General features: G+C 40.3%; 1 protein-coding gene across 1 annotated transcript in view; it reads left to right on the forward strand.

Moving 5' to 3' along the window:
• The first annotated feature begins 5,253 nt into the window (after positions 1-5,253).
• LOC132023772 (sodium/glucose cotransporter 1-like) overlaps positions 5,254-19,269 on the forward strand; it is a 45,706-nt gene continuing 31,690 nt past the window's right edge. Inside the window, 3 exon segments of the mRNA XM_059409913.1 lie at positions 5,254-5,275; positions 5,945-5,976; positions 9,054-9,132. Coding sequence (XP_059265896.1) covers positions 5,254-5,275; positions 5,945-5,976; positions 9,054-9,132 — 133 coding nt within the window.

Consider the following 19,269-nt stretch of genomic DNA (forward strand, 5'->3'; position numbering starts at 1 on the left):
GGGAGCCTGCTTCCCTCTCTCTCTTTCTGCCTGCCTCTCTGTATACTTGTGATTTCTCTCTGTCAAATAAATAAATAAAATATTTTTTTAAAAAAAGCAGATTGGATGCCTATTCTACACAAAATAAATTTAAATTGATTAAAGACTTAAATAGGAAAGGTAAAAGATTTCAAACTTCATAAGGAAGTACAGCATGACTTTATGTCTTTGAGACAGAGAAAGATTTTAAAGTAAGTTGGAGAAAAGTCAAAGCCTGCCTGACCACCAATGTACACATGCATGCATGAGAACCCAGGGAACCGAAAAAAGAAACTAGAAGGAGCTCTACCATGCAGAGACAGAGCTGTACCTCTGAGATCTGTGACTTTATAGCTCCTAGGACTCAGTACATTACCCAGCCCACCCAATGTAGGCAGTGGATAGCAGAAGTCTTACTCATAACAGAGGGCTAAAAAAACAACAGAAAATTTATGTGAGAGCTCCAAAACCAAAGGTACCAAAGAGAGGATTAACCCCCAAATCTGCATATAAATTCTGCAAGAAACCCTGACTGCCAGACTACTCAATTGCCAGGAAAACCTCTAGACCAGGCTAAATTAGCAGCAGCTAAAAGCTAAAGATAAAAAGGTAATCCTAACAAAAGCAAGCAGAGACATCAACTGCTACACCCTGCAGGGTGGGGGTGGGAGGTGGGATGGCATGAAAGATGTTGCAGTTTGAGTCCAGGGAGGTTAACTGCCTAAAAAGCAAGAAACAGCAATCCTCAGAACAAAACAGATTCTAGAATGCTGTATCATATGATCGATGATGGCCAGTCTGCAACCAAGAATTATTAGACATATAAAGAAATGGAATTATAAATGTGACCCAGAGGGTGGCACCTGGGTGGCTCAGTGGGCTAAAGCCTCTGCCTTTAGCTCAGGTCATGATCCCAGGGTCCTGGAATTGAGCCCCACATCAAGCTCTCTGCTCAGCGGGGAGACTGCTTCCTCTCTCTCTCTCTCTCTCTCTCTCTCTCTCTGCCTGCTTCTCTGCCTATTTGTGATCTCTGTCTGCCAAATAAATAAATAAAATCTTTTTTAAAAAAAATAGGGGCACCTGGGTGGCTCAGTGGGTTAAGCCGCTGCCTTCAGCTCGGGTCATGATCTCAGGGTCCTGGGATCAAGTCCCACATCGGGCTCTCTGCTCAGCAGGGAGTCTGCTTCCTCCTCTCTCTCTGCCTGCCTCTCTGCCTACTTGTGGTCTCTGTCTGTCAAATAAATAAATAAAATTTAAAAAAAATAAAATAAAAAATAAAAATAAATAAAAATAAAAATTAAAAAATGTGACCCAGACTCTAAGAGAAAAAGCAATAAATAGAAACTGACTCTGACCAAGCCCAGATGTTGATTTAACAAACAAAAGACTTCAACCCTACAATTATAAATATGTCCAAAGAAGTAAATTGTGATACCATTGAATAAGCAAATAGGGCCTCTCAACAGAGAAACTGAAACTATAGAAAAGAACCAAATGGAAATTCTAGAGTTGAAAAGCACAATAGCTGAAATGAAAAGTTCACAAGGGGAGCTCAAAAGCACAAATAAGATAGCAAACGAGAGAATCAGTAAACTTAAGGATAATAGGAATTATTATTACCCAGGAGAAAGAACAGAAAATAAAAAATCTGAAGAAAAAGGAAGAAAACCTCAGGACCTATGATATAATATCAAACAGTCCAGCATGCATTTACTTGATATCCCAAAAAGGAGAGAGAAACAGGCAAGAAAAAAATTTTTTGAAGAAATAGTAACTGAAAATATCCCAAATTTTGGTGGAAAGTGATAATTTACTGCTATAAAAATCTTAACAAACACCAATAAACACACTAAAAGCTACCCCTAGGTTTACATCATAGTCAAACTCCTAAAAGCAAAGATAAAGAAGAAATTTTGAAAGAAGTAAAAGAAAAAGAACACATTACATGCAGGGGAGAAATGGTACAGTCAATGGATGAGATCTAGATGGAAGATATAATGGATATCAGGTATAATGGGAGCCAGGAAATATTTGAATGACATATTCAAATGCTGAAAGGAAGAAAAATCTGTCCACCAAGAATTCCATATCCAGTAAAAGTACTCTTCAAAAATGTAGATGAAATGTGTATCAAATCATTATTTATATGCCTAAAACTAGTATAATGTTATATATCAATTTTACCTTAATTTTTAAAAACTTGATGCAAAAATAAAAAGAGGGTGACTAAGTAGAGTAAGATTTCTCAACTAGGACAAAAAACATAAACCACAGAGGAAGAAATTGATGTGTAGGACTTCAAAATAAAATTTTAAACCTTAACTCTTCGAAAGATATCTTTAAGAAAGTGAAAAGTCAAGCTAGAGATTGGGGGAAATATTTCTAGAACATATTTACAATAAAAGACTTATATCCACAATGTGTATTTTGTTTTTCTAAAAAACCTTAAAACTTAGTTTTTAAAGTTTTTCAGTATTTAAAGTTTTAAATAGCTGTTTCACCAAAGAAAACAGACAAATGGCAAGTAATCATATGAAACTATCCTCACTACAACTGATCATTAGGAACATTATGTAAGATGCCACTGTACCAGACAGAATGTCTAAGAGGAGAACAACTGACACTAGCAAGAGTTGGAAAGGTGTGGGGTAACTGAGACTCACACGTTTCTTTTTTTTTTTTTTTAATTTTTTATAAACATATATTTTTATCCCCAGGGGTACAGGTCTGTGAATCACCAGGTTTACACACTTCACAGCACTCACCAAAGCACATACCCTCCCCAATGTCCATAATCCCACCCCCTTCTCCCAAACCCCCTCCCCCCGGCAACCGACTCACATTTCTTGAGGAAATGCAGAATGGCATGGCCACATCAGGGAGGACAGTTTGGCAGTTTCCCCACAAACTAATCCTGACCACCCAGCCAAGTATTTCCTTAGATCTAGATTTTTATGTACTCTGGAGAAATGAAAATACATGTCCACACATAAATTTGCACATGAAGCTTCGTAATGGTCATGTTTCTACTAGCCAAATCTTGAAAAAATCTAAATTGCAGTAGGAGAGTGGAGGAACAGCACACAACATCATATACCAAGCAGCATTAAAAAGGCATCCCACAACCATGTGGCTGAGTCTCAAGAACATTAGGCCAGTGAAAGAATCAGGACATTAAAAAAGAGTACATAGTATATGATTTCATTTATTTAAAATTCTAGGAAACATCTGTAGGGAAAGCTGATACTGGTTGTCTGAGACCAAGAGTGGGGTGAAGGCCTTGATTGCAAATCCTAGGGGGTCCTGTGGGGGGTGTTAAGAATGCTTAATATTTCAAGTATGGTGGTAATCACATAACTGTATGTATTTTCCCAAAGTTATCAAACTTGACACTTAAAATGGGAGAATTTCACTGAATAGAGCTACCCTACAACCCAGCAATTACAGTACTAGGTATTTAGCCAAAGGATACAAACGGGATCTGAAGGGGCACCAGAGTCCCAGTGTTTATAACAGCAATGTCCTCAATAGCCAAACCATGGAAAGAGACCAGATTTCCATCAACAGATGAATGGATAAAGAAGATGTGGTATATATACACAATGGAATATTATTCAGCCATCAGAAAGAATGGAATCTTACCATTTACATCGACATGGATGGAACAGGAGGGTATTATGCTGAATGAAATAAATCAATCAGAGAAAGATGGTTTCATTCATATGTGGAATTAAAGGAACAAAACAAAGGATCATAGGGGAAGGGAGGAAAAAATAAGATGAAATCAGAGAGGGAGACAAACCATGAGAGACTCTTAACTATATGAAACAAACTGAAGGCTGTTGGGAGGGAGTAGAGGAAGGATGGGCATAATTGGGTGATAGGCATTAAGGAGGGCGCATGATGTAATAAGCACTGCGTGTTACATGCAACTGATGAATTATTGAGCCTTACATCTGAAGCTAAAGATACACTATAAGTTAACTAATTGAATTTAAATAAAATAAGTTTAAAAAAGCAGTGAAGGGGCGCCTGGGTGGCTCAGTGGTTTGGGCTGCTGCCTTCAGCTCGGGTCATGATCTCAGGGTCCTGGGATCGAGCCCCGCATCGGGCTCTCTGCTCCGCAGGAAGCCTGCTTCCCTCCTTCTCTCTCTATCTCTCTGTCTGCCTCTCTGCCTACTTGTGATCTCTGTCTGTTAAATAAATAAATAAAATCTTTAAAAAAAAAAAAAAGCAGTGAAATTTTTTAAATATTTGTAGAGAGGCATCAAAAATGTGGGAAAGCTTACTTGCCATACATCTTAGTGTCTGCAACGATGAAGCCATAATCCCAGGAAAACTACCTCAGATTGTGACTGTATTTTGGGATAAGGTCTTTAAAGAAGTAACTAAGGTAAAAATGAGGTCATTAGTGTGGGCCCTAATCCAGTAGGACCTTATAAGAAGAGAAAATTTGGACAGAGACATATACAGAGGTAAGAGGGTAGGAAGACACAAGATAACAGCCATCAACAAGCCAAGGACAGAAGCCAGGAATGGACCCTTCCTTCACTGGTCCCAGAAGAAAACAAGCCTGCTGACAGCCTCCAGAACTTCCAGCCTCAAGAACTATGAGACTGTAACAGTTCTTTTTTTTTTTGACAGACAGAGATTACGGTAGACAGTGAGGCACGCAGAGAGAGGAAGGGAAGCAGTCTCCCTGCTGAGCAGAGAGCCCGATACGGGGCTCGATGCGGGGCTCAATCCCAGGACCCTAGGATCATTACCTGAGCCGAAGGCAGAGGCTTTAACCCATTTAGCCACCCAGGCACCCCGAGACTGTAACATTTCTACTGCTTAAGCCCCTCCGTCTGTTGCACTCTGGGATAGCAGCCCTAGCAAATGAATTCAATCAGCAAGTGTAAAGTAGAATCACCAAGAAAGAGCCATATATGACAGTATATGATTAATAACCCAATAGAAGGTGGGGTGCCTGGGTTATGCCTCTGCCTTCAGCTAAGGTCATGATCCCAGGGTCCTGGATCGAGCTCCACAAACAGCTCTCTGCTCAGCAGGGGGCCTGCTTCCCCCTGCCCCCCGACACCTTTCCCTCTGTCTGCCTCTCTGCCTACTTGTGAACTCTCTCTGTCAAATTAATTAATTAATTAATTAAAATTTTTAAATTAAAAATATATATGTAAAAGAACCAAACAGAAGGTGAAAATATTAAAGTCATAGGTGTTTAGGAGAGGATACATGGTCCCTGTAAAGCCCACAGGTAAGTTTTCATAAAGCAGATGGATTTTGAGGTAGAACTTAAAATAGACACATGTGAGCAGGTGCACATGAGGATTCTCAGGGCAGGTGGGACAGTTTACATTTAACTATTATTTATTCACCTACCACGAGCCAGGCTCTGTGCCTGGGTCCAGGAATCTAATAAACAAAGAGGCACACTCCCTGCCATGGGGCGCCCACAGTTGGAGACAATGGAAGTCAAAATGAAGAGGATTGTTGGGGACAGCCAGCACATGCACAAGAGCATGAGTACAGAGGACTAGGTTCAAGAGCTGTTGAGTCAAGTTCTGTCTCTCCTGAGCACTTGTTGTATTTGTAGTATGTGATAAGTCATTTGATTTTGCTCTGTGGAGTATTTCGTGAAGGTGATTTGTCATTAGACCTGTTCAGTTAGCAAGATTCCCTTCTGCATTCAGGAGATTACACAGAAAGCTGGGCTCTTGAAGACAGTACTATTTCCTCTCCTTTCTTATTTCCCCCATCCTAACAAAGCCAGAGTGAGTGACCCTGCTGTACCTTATATTCCTGGCCCTTTCCTACCATCAGCTGTGTCTCGGTGACAATCAGCATATTGCAAGCAAGACTCATCCCTGTGGGTCTGCCTCTTCTGGCACTCTGTCTGGTGATGACTTCTTTTTTGCTTTTACAGGTGACGACAATGCCAGAATATTTGAGGAAGAGGTTTGGTGGCTTTCAGATCCAGCTCCTCCTTGATATTCTGTACTTATTCCTCTATATCTTTAATAAGATCTCAGTGAGTTGTGTAAAAGTCAGCCCAAGAAAGAAAACAGAGGTGAACAAAAATTCAGTAGACAGGAGAATGCTAGATTGGTCTCAGCAGTTCACTCTGGGACCCCACAAATTGCTTACGGCCTCTGCTATCTAAGTGAGAGGAGAGAAAAAAATAACTGAATAATACTTACAAAAAATAAAATCAGAGGCATCTTCTTTGTGCCCCAAGCCTAGGTTATATGTCCCTCCTTTGTATTTTCAGAGAATATTGGGCTTACCTGTGTCATGTCATTAGGTGATGTCATTCCTCAGCTTAAAACAATTCAAGAGTTTTCTACCACCCCTACAAGAAAACCTAAGCCCCTTGTTATGATCTGTAAGGATGTCGGGTTCTTGTCCCTGCCTCTCAGCCTTGTCTCCTGGTCTCCTCCCTCGTCATCAGGCTCTGGCCACACTGCCTGCCTTATTGTTTCTCAAACCCACCAAGCTTATTCCCACTTGAAGCCTTCAACACTTGCCCTACATTGTGTCTGGAATGTTCTTCCCTCAGATTTTTCAAATATCACCTCCTTGGCGAGGTCTTCCGTGGGTTTCATGAGATTCCATGAATCATGAGATTCCAGCCAATCTCTACTCCATTATTGGATTTTTATTTTCTCTGTAGTACTTGTTACCATGTGAAAGTGAGTTGTTTCCTTGATCATTATCTGTCTCCTCCACTTCAGTGCGAGCTTCTGTAGGTCCAGGGCCTTTCCTGGCTTCTTCACTACATTACCCACTATGCTGAGAAAATGATTAGCACTTAAGACATTCGATTCATGTTTGGGGTTTCTGTTTTGTTTTTGTTTTTGTCTTAGTAACCAAATGAGTGTCACTTACCACACTGCATAGAATTGCCTATTTAGTATCTGTCACTAAATATAGGGTCCCTGAGGACAGCAGCCGAGTCTTAGTAACTTTTGTGTCTTCTAAACCCTGTTGAGTATCTACTATATTGGCACTTAGTAAACATTTGATGAATAAATGGATAGATGAATGTTGGGTTCCTTGTATCGCTACTCTGGAGACCACAATAACAAAGTAAGAGAAGAGCCAGTTAAATGATATGCACATGCTTTAAAATCAGTGCCAGCTAAGCCAAGGGTCAACAAATCTGGCCTGCAGTCCAATCAGCCTTGTCTTCTCCTTTGTTTGATCTAAGAATTTTTTTTTTACAGTTTTAAATGGTTATGAAAAACAGAGACAAGTATGTGGCCTGCAGAGCCTACAGTATTTACTATCTGGTCTTTTCGAGAAAAAGCTTGCCAGGGCCTGATGGATGAGCTGACCTCTTTACCTTTTCCCAATGGCAGAACTGTAGGAACGGCTCTCTTTGCACACACTCCCTGCTACAACTCCAGGGAGGAAGAGGCTTAGTTTTGTCTGAACTGAATTAACTGGATTAACCCAAGCCCTAAAGGGGCTGACGTTGCTGAACTCATGGGGCACAAGTCTTTCTGCCCAACAGAACTTGGGTAGATTTAGTCTCTATCCATTAGCAATAAAGTAGGTGTGCTAATCATAGACCACTTCCTGCAAATGGCTTCTAGGGTCTTTATGATACTGCTGTTGAATGAGCTGGAAATGAAAATGCAGCTTGTTGCCTGTGCACTTATTTCAGGTAGAGATCTGTACTGGTGCCATGTTCATGAGACTGGTTTGGGGGTTAGATGTCTATCTGGCCACCATAGTCTTGCTGACAGTTACTGGCGTTTATACCATCACAGATGAGGTTACTATGACCATGCACATATTTATATTGACACAAAAGCTCTCCTCTTATAGTGGAGTGGTAGTAGGCATTGAAGCAGGGAGTCTCCAGCTTTTGCATTTTTGCTAAGTCTATAGATCACATTGCTAGACCCAAGGGGGTGGAACAGTGAAAATAATTGTGGTGGGGTACCTAATTGGTTTCCTACCTCTAGAAATCAGATCAGGCCTGTGGGAGCTTTCCGAGGGCACTGGCAAGGAGGGCAGTGATCATGTGTGAGGTGGGCCACGGCCTGACACTTCAGACTGCCAGGTAATGGAGTAGAAGCAGAGAGGGGATGAGGCAGATGCAGCAGCTCTCGGCATCCCCGTCACCTGGTAAGCTGGTTGGGCCGTCAGATGGGATCTTTTATGTAGGCGGTTCTGTCCCAGAGTATCGCCCTACGTTTTGAGAGTGGAAGATCTCATCACTTGTTTTTTCCAGCCACAACGCAAATCTGAGATGCTGGTGAGTATCCCTGGCAGTCCACCACTATCTGAATGGGGAGAAGCAGGCTGGGAATGGAATGTACTCAGTCAATGGCTGTCAATGCACAAGGGAATGGAAGTTGGGGGCTTTTTCTCAGGGGACATTTGGTAATGCCTGGAGACATTTTCAGCATTCACAACTGGGAAGAGGGGTGGTTTCTATTGGTTTCTAGCAGAAAGAAGCCAGGGATGCTGCTAACTGTTGCTTCCAAACCGAGATTTTGTGAGTGAAATGTACTTTTTTTCCTTAGGAGAACTACCAGCTTTCATTAATCCAAAAAGGGGAATGTAAAGGGAAACTGGAACATAGAAGGGCAAGATAAGAATCCAGCAAAAGGGGGCACCTGGGTGGCTCAGTGGGTTAAAGCCTCTGCCTTCGGCTCAGGTCATGATCCCAGGGTCCTGGGATCGAGCCCCGCATGGGGCTCTCTGCTCTGTGGGGAGCCTGCTAACTCCTCTCACTCTCTCTGCCTGCCTCTCTGCCTACTTGTGATCTCTGTCTGTAAAATAAATAAATAAAATCTTAAAAAAAAAAAGAATCCAGCAAAAGATCATGAGAGGTATTAAAGAGAGAAAACAGGATGTACAAAGACTGAACATTGTATTATAAGACCTACTGAGTTAAAGGTACAGAAGGTATAAATGGAGCAATCTGGGAGGAAGCAACACTGTAGAATAGAGACACAGAAATGACTTTCAGCAGGGAGTCTCAAATGTGGATTTTGTTTCTCTTTCTTCTACCTATTCAGGTTGTTTTGCAGCTGTGGTTTACTGATACCTTACATGCTGTTATTATGGTCCTGGAATCAATCATATTAATGGGTTTTGGTAAGTTAATCTTGGAAAACTGGGCCCCATAAGCGGAATCTTTGAATCTGATTGTCACCTAGGGCCACTTCAGCACCTTCTTCTCACAGACAAGGAGACTGAAGCCCTCAGAACCCAAGAGCATTGTCTCAGATCACCCAAGAAGTTGGGGGCGGGAAGTGGGCAGGAACTTCTGCTCACTTCAGAAGACCAAAGAGTCAAAGAGTCAAGAAACAGGAGTGGCAATGATAAACTCTAGTGCTTTGGGACAGTGTCAAGTGGCCCAACACACTCACCCCCACCTCTATGCCTCTGTCCATGTTCTTTCCCTCTAAGTAGAACACCCTCACTATTTCATCCATGTGGTTAAATCCACCCATCAATGTCAACAGAAGATCCACCCAACCTCCCCCGAGAAGCTGTGATTCTATGATTATTCCATCCACATGTCTTTTTTCCTGTGGACTCACATCACTACCACATACCACTTAATATTCTGTGATACATATCCTGATTCTTCATTGATTGTGTCACATAACAAATCATACCTCCCAGCTCTCAAACTTCTTAAGAACAAAAACCACTGTATCCTGCACATAATGTGCAGTCTGAGACACATGATTGGTGCTTATTAAGTAGTAAGAATGAAAATGATGGCTAATATGAATCAAGTATCAGGTACTGCTAGGTATTGCCTTATTTAATCACCACAGCCACCATGACGCATTACTGCTGTTGTTATCCCCATTTTACAGATGAGGAAAAGGAGTTACTCAGTTAAGTAACTTGCTCATGAGAACACTAAGAGCAGAACTCATAGCTGATCTCTAAGCACCAAAGTTCAACAGGTGATCTAATACAATATAGTATCTATAATGGCAGGTACACTTACCTTAATATGAAAGTTTCCTTCCACTAGGGTGAGATAATGACCTTAGTGAGGTTGGTGTTACGCACTGCTCCATGGGTCAGAGATTGATCTTACATAAATCTAGAAGGGAAAACTCTTGGCTTGGGTGTTGAAAAATTATTGAAATGATATGTGAATATGGTTGAAGGACTATGACTCCATAGAGCATATTGTTGAGCCCCACTGAATCAGAAATGATAGAATCAGAGTCACATAATCCTCAGTCTTACCATTTAGTAAGCATTTGTGTGCCATCAAGGATACTAAGTGCCTTATTGCTGGAACACAAAATACATGTCAGGCATGAGCCAAGGAATTTTTTAATGAACTGAGAAGCAGCAAATAATTTGAGTGACAAAACTGTCTAAACTATAAAACACACAAAGTCATTGTATTTAATTGCATACGAGTATTAAATATCAACATTTTTTAAAACAGCCAAGTTCACCCCAATAGTTGAAAATGACATCCAGTTAAACTTTAAGAGCAGGTGGAATATTTCATTTAATGTTAGCAATTATATCTCTAAATAACTATATGTTCTTCACTGTTACAGACTGAATATTTGTGTCCCCCCAACAAAAATTCATATGTTGAAATCCTAACTCCCAATTGTGATGGGAGGTGGTACCTTTGGGAAGTGATTCGGTCTTGAGGGCAGAGCACTCATGAATGGCTTTATTATTCTTATAAAAGAGACCCTAGAGAACCCCCTCACTTTTCTACCATTTGAGGACACATTAAGAAGATGGCCATCTGTGAGCCAAGAAGGAGATTCTCACTAGACACCCAATCAGCCAGCACTTGATCTCAGACTTCCTAGCCTCTGGAGTGGTGGGAAGCAAATATATAGTTTATAAATCACTCAATCTATGGTATTTTGTTATAGCAGCCCAAACAGACTGACATTTTCTGAGAAATGTAATGGGATTTTTAAAATTGGGGCATTCATATTAGTTCTTCTGGTAAGTAAACTATTTTAAAGTATTGGAATAATTGTTTTCTTTTAAAAAAAATATGCAAGAATTTATACACCCAAATGAGTGTTATTCAAACTAGTCACCACGAGACCCCATGTATATATAATTATAATTTTTTATTTTTTATTATGTTCAGTTAGCCAATGTTTAGTACATCATCAGTTTTTCGATGTAGTGTTTAATGATTCATTAGTTATGTATAACACCCAATGCTCATCCCAGCATGTGCCCTCCTTAATACCTATCACCCTGTTACCCCCTCCCCCCACTCCTCTCCCCTCTGAAACCCTCAGTTTGTTTCCTGGGGTCCATAGGCTCTCATGGTTCATCTCCCTCTCTGATTTCTCTGCCTTCAAATTTCCCTCCTTATGGTCCTCCAAACTATTGCTTATGTTCCACATATGAATGAAACCATATGATAATTGTCTTTCTCTGCTTGACTTACTTCACTTAGCATAATCCTCTCCAGTTTGATCCATGTCAGTACAAATGGTGGGTATTCATCTTTTCTGATGGCTGAATAATATTCCGTTGTATATATGTACCACATCTTCTTTATCCATTGATCTGTTGAAGGGCATCTTGGCTCCTTCCACAGTTTAGTTATTGTGAACATTGCTGCTATGAACATTGGAGTACATGTGCCCATTCTTTTCACTACATCTGTATCTTTGGGATAAATACCTAGTAGCGCAATTGCTAGGTCATAGGGTACCTCTATTCTTCAGATCTTGAGGAACCTCCATACTGTTTTCCAGAGTGGTTGTACCAGCTTGCATTCCCACCAACAGCATAAGAGGGTTCCCCTTTTCCCACATCCTCGCCAACATTTGTTGTTTCCTGTTTTGTTAATTTTTGCCATTCTAACTGGTGTGAGGTTGTAGCTCATTGTGGTTTTGATTTGAATTTCTCTGATGGCTAGTGATGCTGAGCATTTTTTCGTGTGTCTGTTACCCATCTGTATGTCTTCTTTGGAAAAGTGTCTGTTCATGTTTTCTGCTTATTTTCTGACTGGATCTTTTTTGGGGGTGGCGGGGGAGTAATGGCTATCCAGATTTTTTTAATTTAATTTAATTGTGTCTGTGTTTGAGAGTTGCATTTGAGAAGTTCTTTTTTTTTTAAAGATTTTATTTATTTATTTATTTGACAGGCAGAGATCACAAGTAGGCAGTGAGGCAGGCAGAGATATGAGGGGGGAGCAGGCTCCCCACGGAGCAGAGAGCCCAATGTGGGGTTCGATCCCAGGACTCTGGGATCATGACCTGAGCTGAAGGCAGAGGCTTTAACCCACTGGGCCACCCAGGCGCCCCGCATTTGAGAAGATCTTTATAGATCTTAGATATCAGCCCTTCATCTATAATGTCATTTGCAAATATCTTCTCCCATTCCATGGGCTTCCCCTTAGTTTTGTTGACTGTTTCCTTTGCTCTGCAGAAACTTTTTATCTTGATGAGGTTCAAGAAGTTCATTTTTGCTTTTCTTTTACTTGTCTTTGGAGGCGTGTCTTGAAGGAAGTTACTGTGACTGATGTCTAAGAGGTTACTGCCTATGTTCTCCTCTAGGACTTTGATGGATTCCTGTCTCACATTGAGGTCTTGCATCCATTTGGAGTATATCTTTGTGTAGAATGTAAAGGAATGGTCTAGTTTCATTATTCTATATGTAGCTGCCCAATTTTCCCAGTACCACTTATTGAAGAGATTGTCTTTTCTCCATTGGATATTATTTTCCTGATCTATCAAAGATTAGTTGACCATAGAGTTGAGGGTCCATTTCTGGAGTCTCTATTCTGTTCCATTGATCTATGTGTCTGTTTTTATGCCAATACCATGCTGTCTTGGTGATGACAGCATTGTAATATAGCTTCAAATCAGGCAACATGATGCCCCCAGCTTTGCTTTTTTTTTTTTTTTTTCATCATTCCCTTGGTGATCTGGGGTCTGTTCTGTTTCTGTACAAATTTTAGGATTGTTTGTTCTAGCTCTTTGAAAAATGCCAATGGTATTTTAATAGTGATGGCATTGAAAGTGTACATTGCTCATGGAAGGATAAACATTTTAACAAACTCACACAGGTAAACAAATAAAAATGTACATGGTGAGAGGGTTGGGAGTCAAGATGGCAGAGAAGAAGCAGGCTGAGACTACTTCAACTAGCAGGAGATTAGCTAGATAGGTTATCTAAAGAGTGCAAACACCTACAAATTCAATGGGAGATCAAAGAGAAGAAGAACAGCAATTCTAGAAACAGAAAAACAACCACTTTCTGAAAGGTAGGACTGGCGGAGAACTGAATCCAAAGCGACGGGAAGTTAGGCCGTGGGGGGAGGGGCCAGCTCCTGGCAAGCAGCAGAGCAGCGAGGCACAAAATTGGGGCTTTTAAAGGTCGGCTCTGCTGAGGGACATCGCTCCAGAGGCTAAACCGGGGCGAAGCCCACACGGGGTCATCAGGGGTGTCTGAGTGTCGCAGAGCTTGCAGGTTTTAGAACGGGGAAGCCGGCTACAGAGACAGAGCCAAGGAGTGAGCTCACAGCTCGGGGTTACCTTGAACCGGTCGCAGGCTCAGTGAGCTCGGAGCGTGGCCGGAGGCCAGGGAGACAGAAGCAAATGGGCACTGTTCTCTGAGGGCGCACTGAGGAGTGGGGCCCAGGCTCTAGGCTCCTCCAGGCTGGGGACCAGGAGGCCGCCATTTTCATTCCCATTCTCCGGAACTCTACGGAAAGCACTCAGGGAACAAAAGCTCCCAAAAGGGAACCCTAGTGGATTACTCAGCCCAGCCCCTGGTAAAGGGTGGTGCAATTCTGCCTGGAGCAAAGACACTTTCGAATCACTACAACAGGCCCCTCCCCCAGAAGATCAACAACAAATCCAGCCAGGACCAAGTTCACCTACCAAGGAGTGCAGGTTCAATACCAAGGAGAGCAGCAGAATTCCAGAGGACAAAGCAAAGCACAGAACTCATGGCTTTCTCCCCATGATTCTTTAGTCTTGCAGTTAATTTAATTTTTTCTTCTTTTTCAATTTTTTTTCTCTTCTTCTGCTAATTTTTTTTAACTTTTACCCTTTTCTTTTTTAACTTTTTTTAACTAGTTTATCTAGTATATATATATTCTTTTTTATATTTTTTCTTTATCCGTTTTCTTTTTTTAATTGTTTCTTTTCTTTTTTTTTTTTTTTCTTTCTGAACCTCTTTTTATCCCCTTTATCCCCCCTCACGATTTGGGATCTCTTCTGATTTGGTTAAAGCATATTTTCCTGGGGTCGTTGCCACCCTTTTAGTATTTTACTTGCTCCTTCATATACTCTTATCTGGACAAAATGACAAGGTGGAAAATTTCACCACAAAAAAAAAAGAACAAGAGGCAGTACCGAAGGCTAGGGACCCAATCAATACAGACATTGGCAATATGTCAGATCTAGAGTTCAGAATGACAGTTCTCAAGGTTCTAGCCAAGCTTGAAAAAGGCATGGAAGATATTAGGGAAACCCTCTCGGGAGACATAAAAGCCCTTTCTGGAGAAATAAAAGAACTAAAATTAACCAAGTTGAAATCAAAAAAGCTATTAATGAGGTGCAATCAAAAATGGAAGCTCTCACTGCTAGGATAAATGAGGCAGAAGAAAGAATTAGCGATATAGAAGACCAAATGACAGAGAATAAAGAAGCTGAGCAAAAGAGGGACAAACAACTACTGGACCACGAGGGGAGAATGCGAGAGATAAGTGACACCATAACATGAAACGACATTAGAATAATTGGGATCCCAGAAGAAGAAGAAAGAGAGAGGGGAGCAGAAGGTATATTGGAGAGAATTATTGGAGAGAATTTCCCCAATATGGCAAAGGGAACAAGCATCAAAATCCAGGAGGTGCAGAGACCCCCCTCAAAATCAATAAGAATAGGTCCACACCCGTCACCTAATAGTAAAATTTACAGGTCTTAGTGACAAAGAGAAAATCCTGAAAGCAGCCCGGGAAAAGAAGTCTGTAACATGCAATGGTAAAAATATTAGATTGGCAGCAGACTTATCCACAGAGACCTGGCAGGCCAGAAAGAGCTGGCATGATATATTCAGAGCACTAAATGAGAAAAACATGCAGCCAAGAATACTATATCCAGCTAGGCTATCATTGAAAATAGAAGGAGAGATTACAAGCTTCCAGGACAAACAAAAACTGAAAGAATTTGCAAACATCAAGCCAGCTCTACATGAAATATTGAAAGCGGTTCTCTAAGCAAAGAGAGAGCCTAAAAGTAGTAGATCAGAAAGGAACAGAGACAATATACAGTAACAGTCACCTTACAAACAATACAATGGCACTAAATTCATATCTCTCAATAGTTACCCTGAATGTTAATGGGCTAAATGCTCCAATCAAAAGACACAGGGTATCAGAATGGATAAAAAAAAAAAAAAACCATCTATATGTTGCCTACAAGAAACTCATTTTAAACCCGAAGACAACTCCAGATTTAAAGTGAGGGGGTGGAAAAGAATTTACCATGATAATGGACATCAGAAGAAAGCAGGAGTGGCAATCCTTATATCAGATCAATTAGATTTTAAGCCAAAGACTATAATAAGAGATGAGGAAGGACACTATATCATACTCAAAGGGTCTGTCCAACAAGAAGATCTAACAATTTTAAATATCTATGCCCTCAACATGGGAGCAGCCAACTATATAAACCAATTAATAACAAAATCAAAGAAACACATTAACAATAATACAATAATAGTAGGGGACTTTAACACTCCCCTCACTGAAATGGACAGATCACCTAAGCAAAAGATCAACAAGGAAATAAAGGCCTTAAATGACACACTGGACCAGATGGACATCACAGATATATTCAGAACATTTCATCCCAAAGCAACAGAATACACATTCTTCTCTAGTGCACATGGAACATTCTCCAGAATAGATCACATCCTCAGTCCTAAATCAGGCCTCAACTGGTATCAAAAGATTGGGATCATTCCCATATTTTCAGACCACAATGCTCGGAAGCTAGAACTAAATCACAAGAGGAAATTTGGAAAGAACCCAAATACATGGAGACTAAACAGCATCCTTCTAAAGAATGAATGGGTCAACCAGGAAATTAAAGAAGAATTGAAAAAATTCATGGAAACAAATGATAATGAAAACACAATGGTTCAAAATCTGTAGGATACAACAAAGGCAGTCCTGAGAGGAAAATATATAGTGGTTCAAGCCTTTCTCAAGAAACAAGAAAGGTCTCAGGTACACAACCTAACCCTACACCTAAAGGAGCTGGAGAAAGAACAAGAAAGAAACCCTAAATCCAGCAGGAGAAGAGAAATCATAAAGATCAGAGCAGAAATCAATGAAATAGGAACAAAAAAAAAAAAAATAGAACAAGTCAATGAAACTAGGAGCTGGTTCTTTGAAAGAATTAATAAGATTGATAAACCCCTGGCCAGACTTCTCAAAAAGAATAGAGAAAGGACCTAAATAAATAAAATCATGAATGAAAGAGGAGAGATCACAACTAACACCAAAGAAATACAGACAATTATAAGAACATACTATGAGCAACTCTACGCCAACAAATTTGACAATCTGGAAGAAATGGATGCATTCCTAGAGACATGTAAACTACCACAACTGAACCAGAAAGAAATAGAAAGCCTGAACAGACCCATAATGAGTAAGGAGATTGAAACAGTCATCAAAAATCTCCAAACAAACAAAAGCCCAGGGACAGACAGCTTCACAGGGGAATTCTACCAAACATTTAAAGAAGAACTAATTCCTATTTTCCTGAAACTGTTCCAAAAAACAGAAGTGGAAGGAAAACTTCTAAACTCATTTTATGAGGCCAGCATCACCTTGATCCCCAAACCAGACAAGGATCCCATCAAAAAAAGAGAACTACAGACCAATATCCTTGATGAACAGAGATGCAAAAATAGTCACTAAAATACTAGCCAATAGGATTCAACAGTACATTAAAAGGATTATTCACCACGATCAAGTGGGATTTATTCCAGGGCTGCAAGGTTGGTTCAATGTCTGCAAATCAATCAATGTGATACAACACATTAATAAAAGAAAGAACAAGAACCATATAATACTCAATAGATGCTGAAAAAGCACTTGATAAAGTAAAGCATCTCTTCCTGATCAAAACTCTTCAAAGTACAGTGATAGAAGGCACATACCTTAATATCATCAAAGCCATCTATGAAAAACCCACCACAAATATCATTCTCAATGGAGAAAAACTGAAAGCTTTTCTGCTAAGGTCAGGAACAAGGCAGGGATGTCCATGATCACCACTGCTATTCAACATAGTACTAGAAGTCCTAGCCTCAGCAATCAGACAACAAAAGGAAATTAAAGGCATCCAAATTGGCAAAGAAGAAGTCAAACTATCACTCTTTGCAGATGACATGATACTATATATGGAAAACCCGAAAGACTCCACTCCAAAACTGCTAGAACTTGTACAGGAATTCAGTAAAGTGTTAGGATATAAAATCAATGCACAGAAATCAGTTGCATTTCTCTACACCAAAAACAAGACAGAAGAAAGAGAAATTAAGAAGTTAATCCCATTTACAATTGCACCCAAAACTATAAGATACCTAGGAATAAACCTAACCAAAGAGGCACAGAATCTATACTCAGAAAACTATAAAGTACTCATGAAAGAAATTGAGGAAGACACAAAGAAATGGAAAAATGTTCCATGCTCCTGGATTGGAAGAATAAATATTGTGAAAATGTCTATGCTACCTAAAGCAATCTACACATTTATTGAAATTCCTATCAAAGTACCATCCATTTTCTTCAAAGAAATGGAACAAATAATCCTGAAATTTATATGGAACCAGAAAAGACCTCGAATAGCCAAAGGGATATTGAAAAAGAAAGCCAAAGTTGGTGGCATCACAATTCTGGACTTCAAGCCCTATTACAAAGCTGTCATCATCAAGACAGCATGGTACTGGCACAAAAACAGACACATAGATCAATGGAACAGAATAGAGATCCCAGAAATAGATCCTCAACTCTATGGTCAACTAATCTTTGACAAAGCAGGAAAGAATGTCCAATGGAAAAAGGACAGCTTCTTCAATAAATGGTGTTGGGAAAATTGGACAGCCACATGCAGAAAAATGAAATTGGACCATTTACTTATACCACACACAAAAATAGATTCAAAGTGGATGAAGGACTTCAATTTGAGAAAGGAATCCATCAAAATCCTTGAGAACACAGGCAGCAACCTCTTCGATCTCAGCCGCAGCAACATCTTCCTAGGAACATCGCCAAAAGCAAGGGAAGCAAGGGCAAAAATGAACTATTGAGATTTTATCAAGATCAAAAGCTTTTGCACAGCAAAGGAAACAGTTAACAAAACCAAAAGACAACTGACAGAATGGGAGAAGATATTTGCAAACAACATATCAGATAAAGGGCTAGTGTCCCAAATTTATAAAGAACTTAGCAAACTCAACACCCAAAGAACAAATAATCCAATCAAGAAATGGGCAGAAGACATGAACAGACATTTCTGCAAAGAAGACATCCAGATGGCCAACAGACACATGAAAAAGTGCTCCATATAACTTGGCATCAGGGAAATACAAATCAAAACCACAATGCGATATCACCTCACACCAGTCAGAATGGCTAAAATTAATAAGTCAGGAAATGACAGATGCTGGCTAGGATGCAGAGAAAGGGGAACCCTCCTACACTGTTGGTGGGAATGCAAGCTGGTGCAACCACTCTGGAAAACAGCATGGAGGTTCCTCAAAATGTTGAAAATAGAACTACCCTATGATCCAGCAATTGCACTACTGGGTATTTACCCTAAAGATACAAACATAGTGATCCGAAGGGGCACGTGCACCCGAATGTTTATAGCAGCAATGTCCACAATAGCCAAACTATGGAAAGAACCTAGATGTCCATCAACAAATGAGTGGATAAAGAAGATGTGGTATATATACACAATGGAATACTATGCAGCCATCTAAAGAAATGAAATCTTGCCATTTGCAACTACTTGGATGGAACTAGAGGGTATCATGCTTAACGAAATAAGTCAAGCGGAGAAAGACAACTTTCATATGATCTCCCTGATATGAGGAAGTGGTGATGCAACATGGGGGCTTAAGTGGGTAGGAGAAGAATAAATGAAACAAGATGGGATTGGGAGGGAGACAAATCATATCTCACAAAACAAACTGAGGGTTGCTAGGGGCAGGGGGTTGGGAGAAGAGGGGTGA

The sequence above is a fragment of the Mustela nigripes genome, chromosome 8 (genome assembly GCF_022355385.1).
Source record: "Mustela nigripes isolate SB6536 chromosome 8, MUSNIG.SB6536, whole genome shotgun sequence".
In the NCBI taxonomy this organism is placed as follows: domain Eukaryota; kingdom Metazoa; phylum Chordata; class Mammalia; order Carnivora; family Mustelidae; genus Mustela; species Mustela nigripes.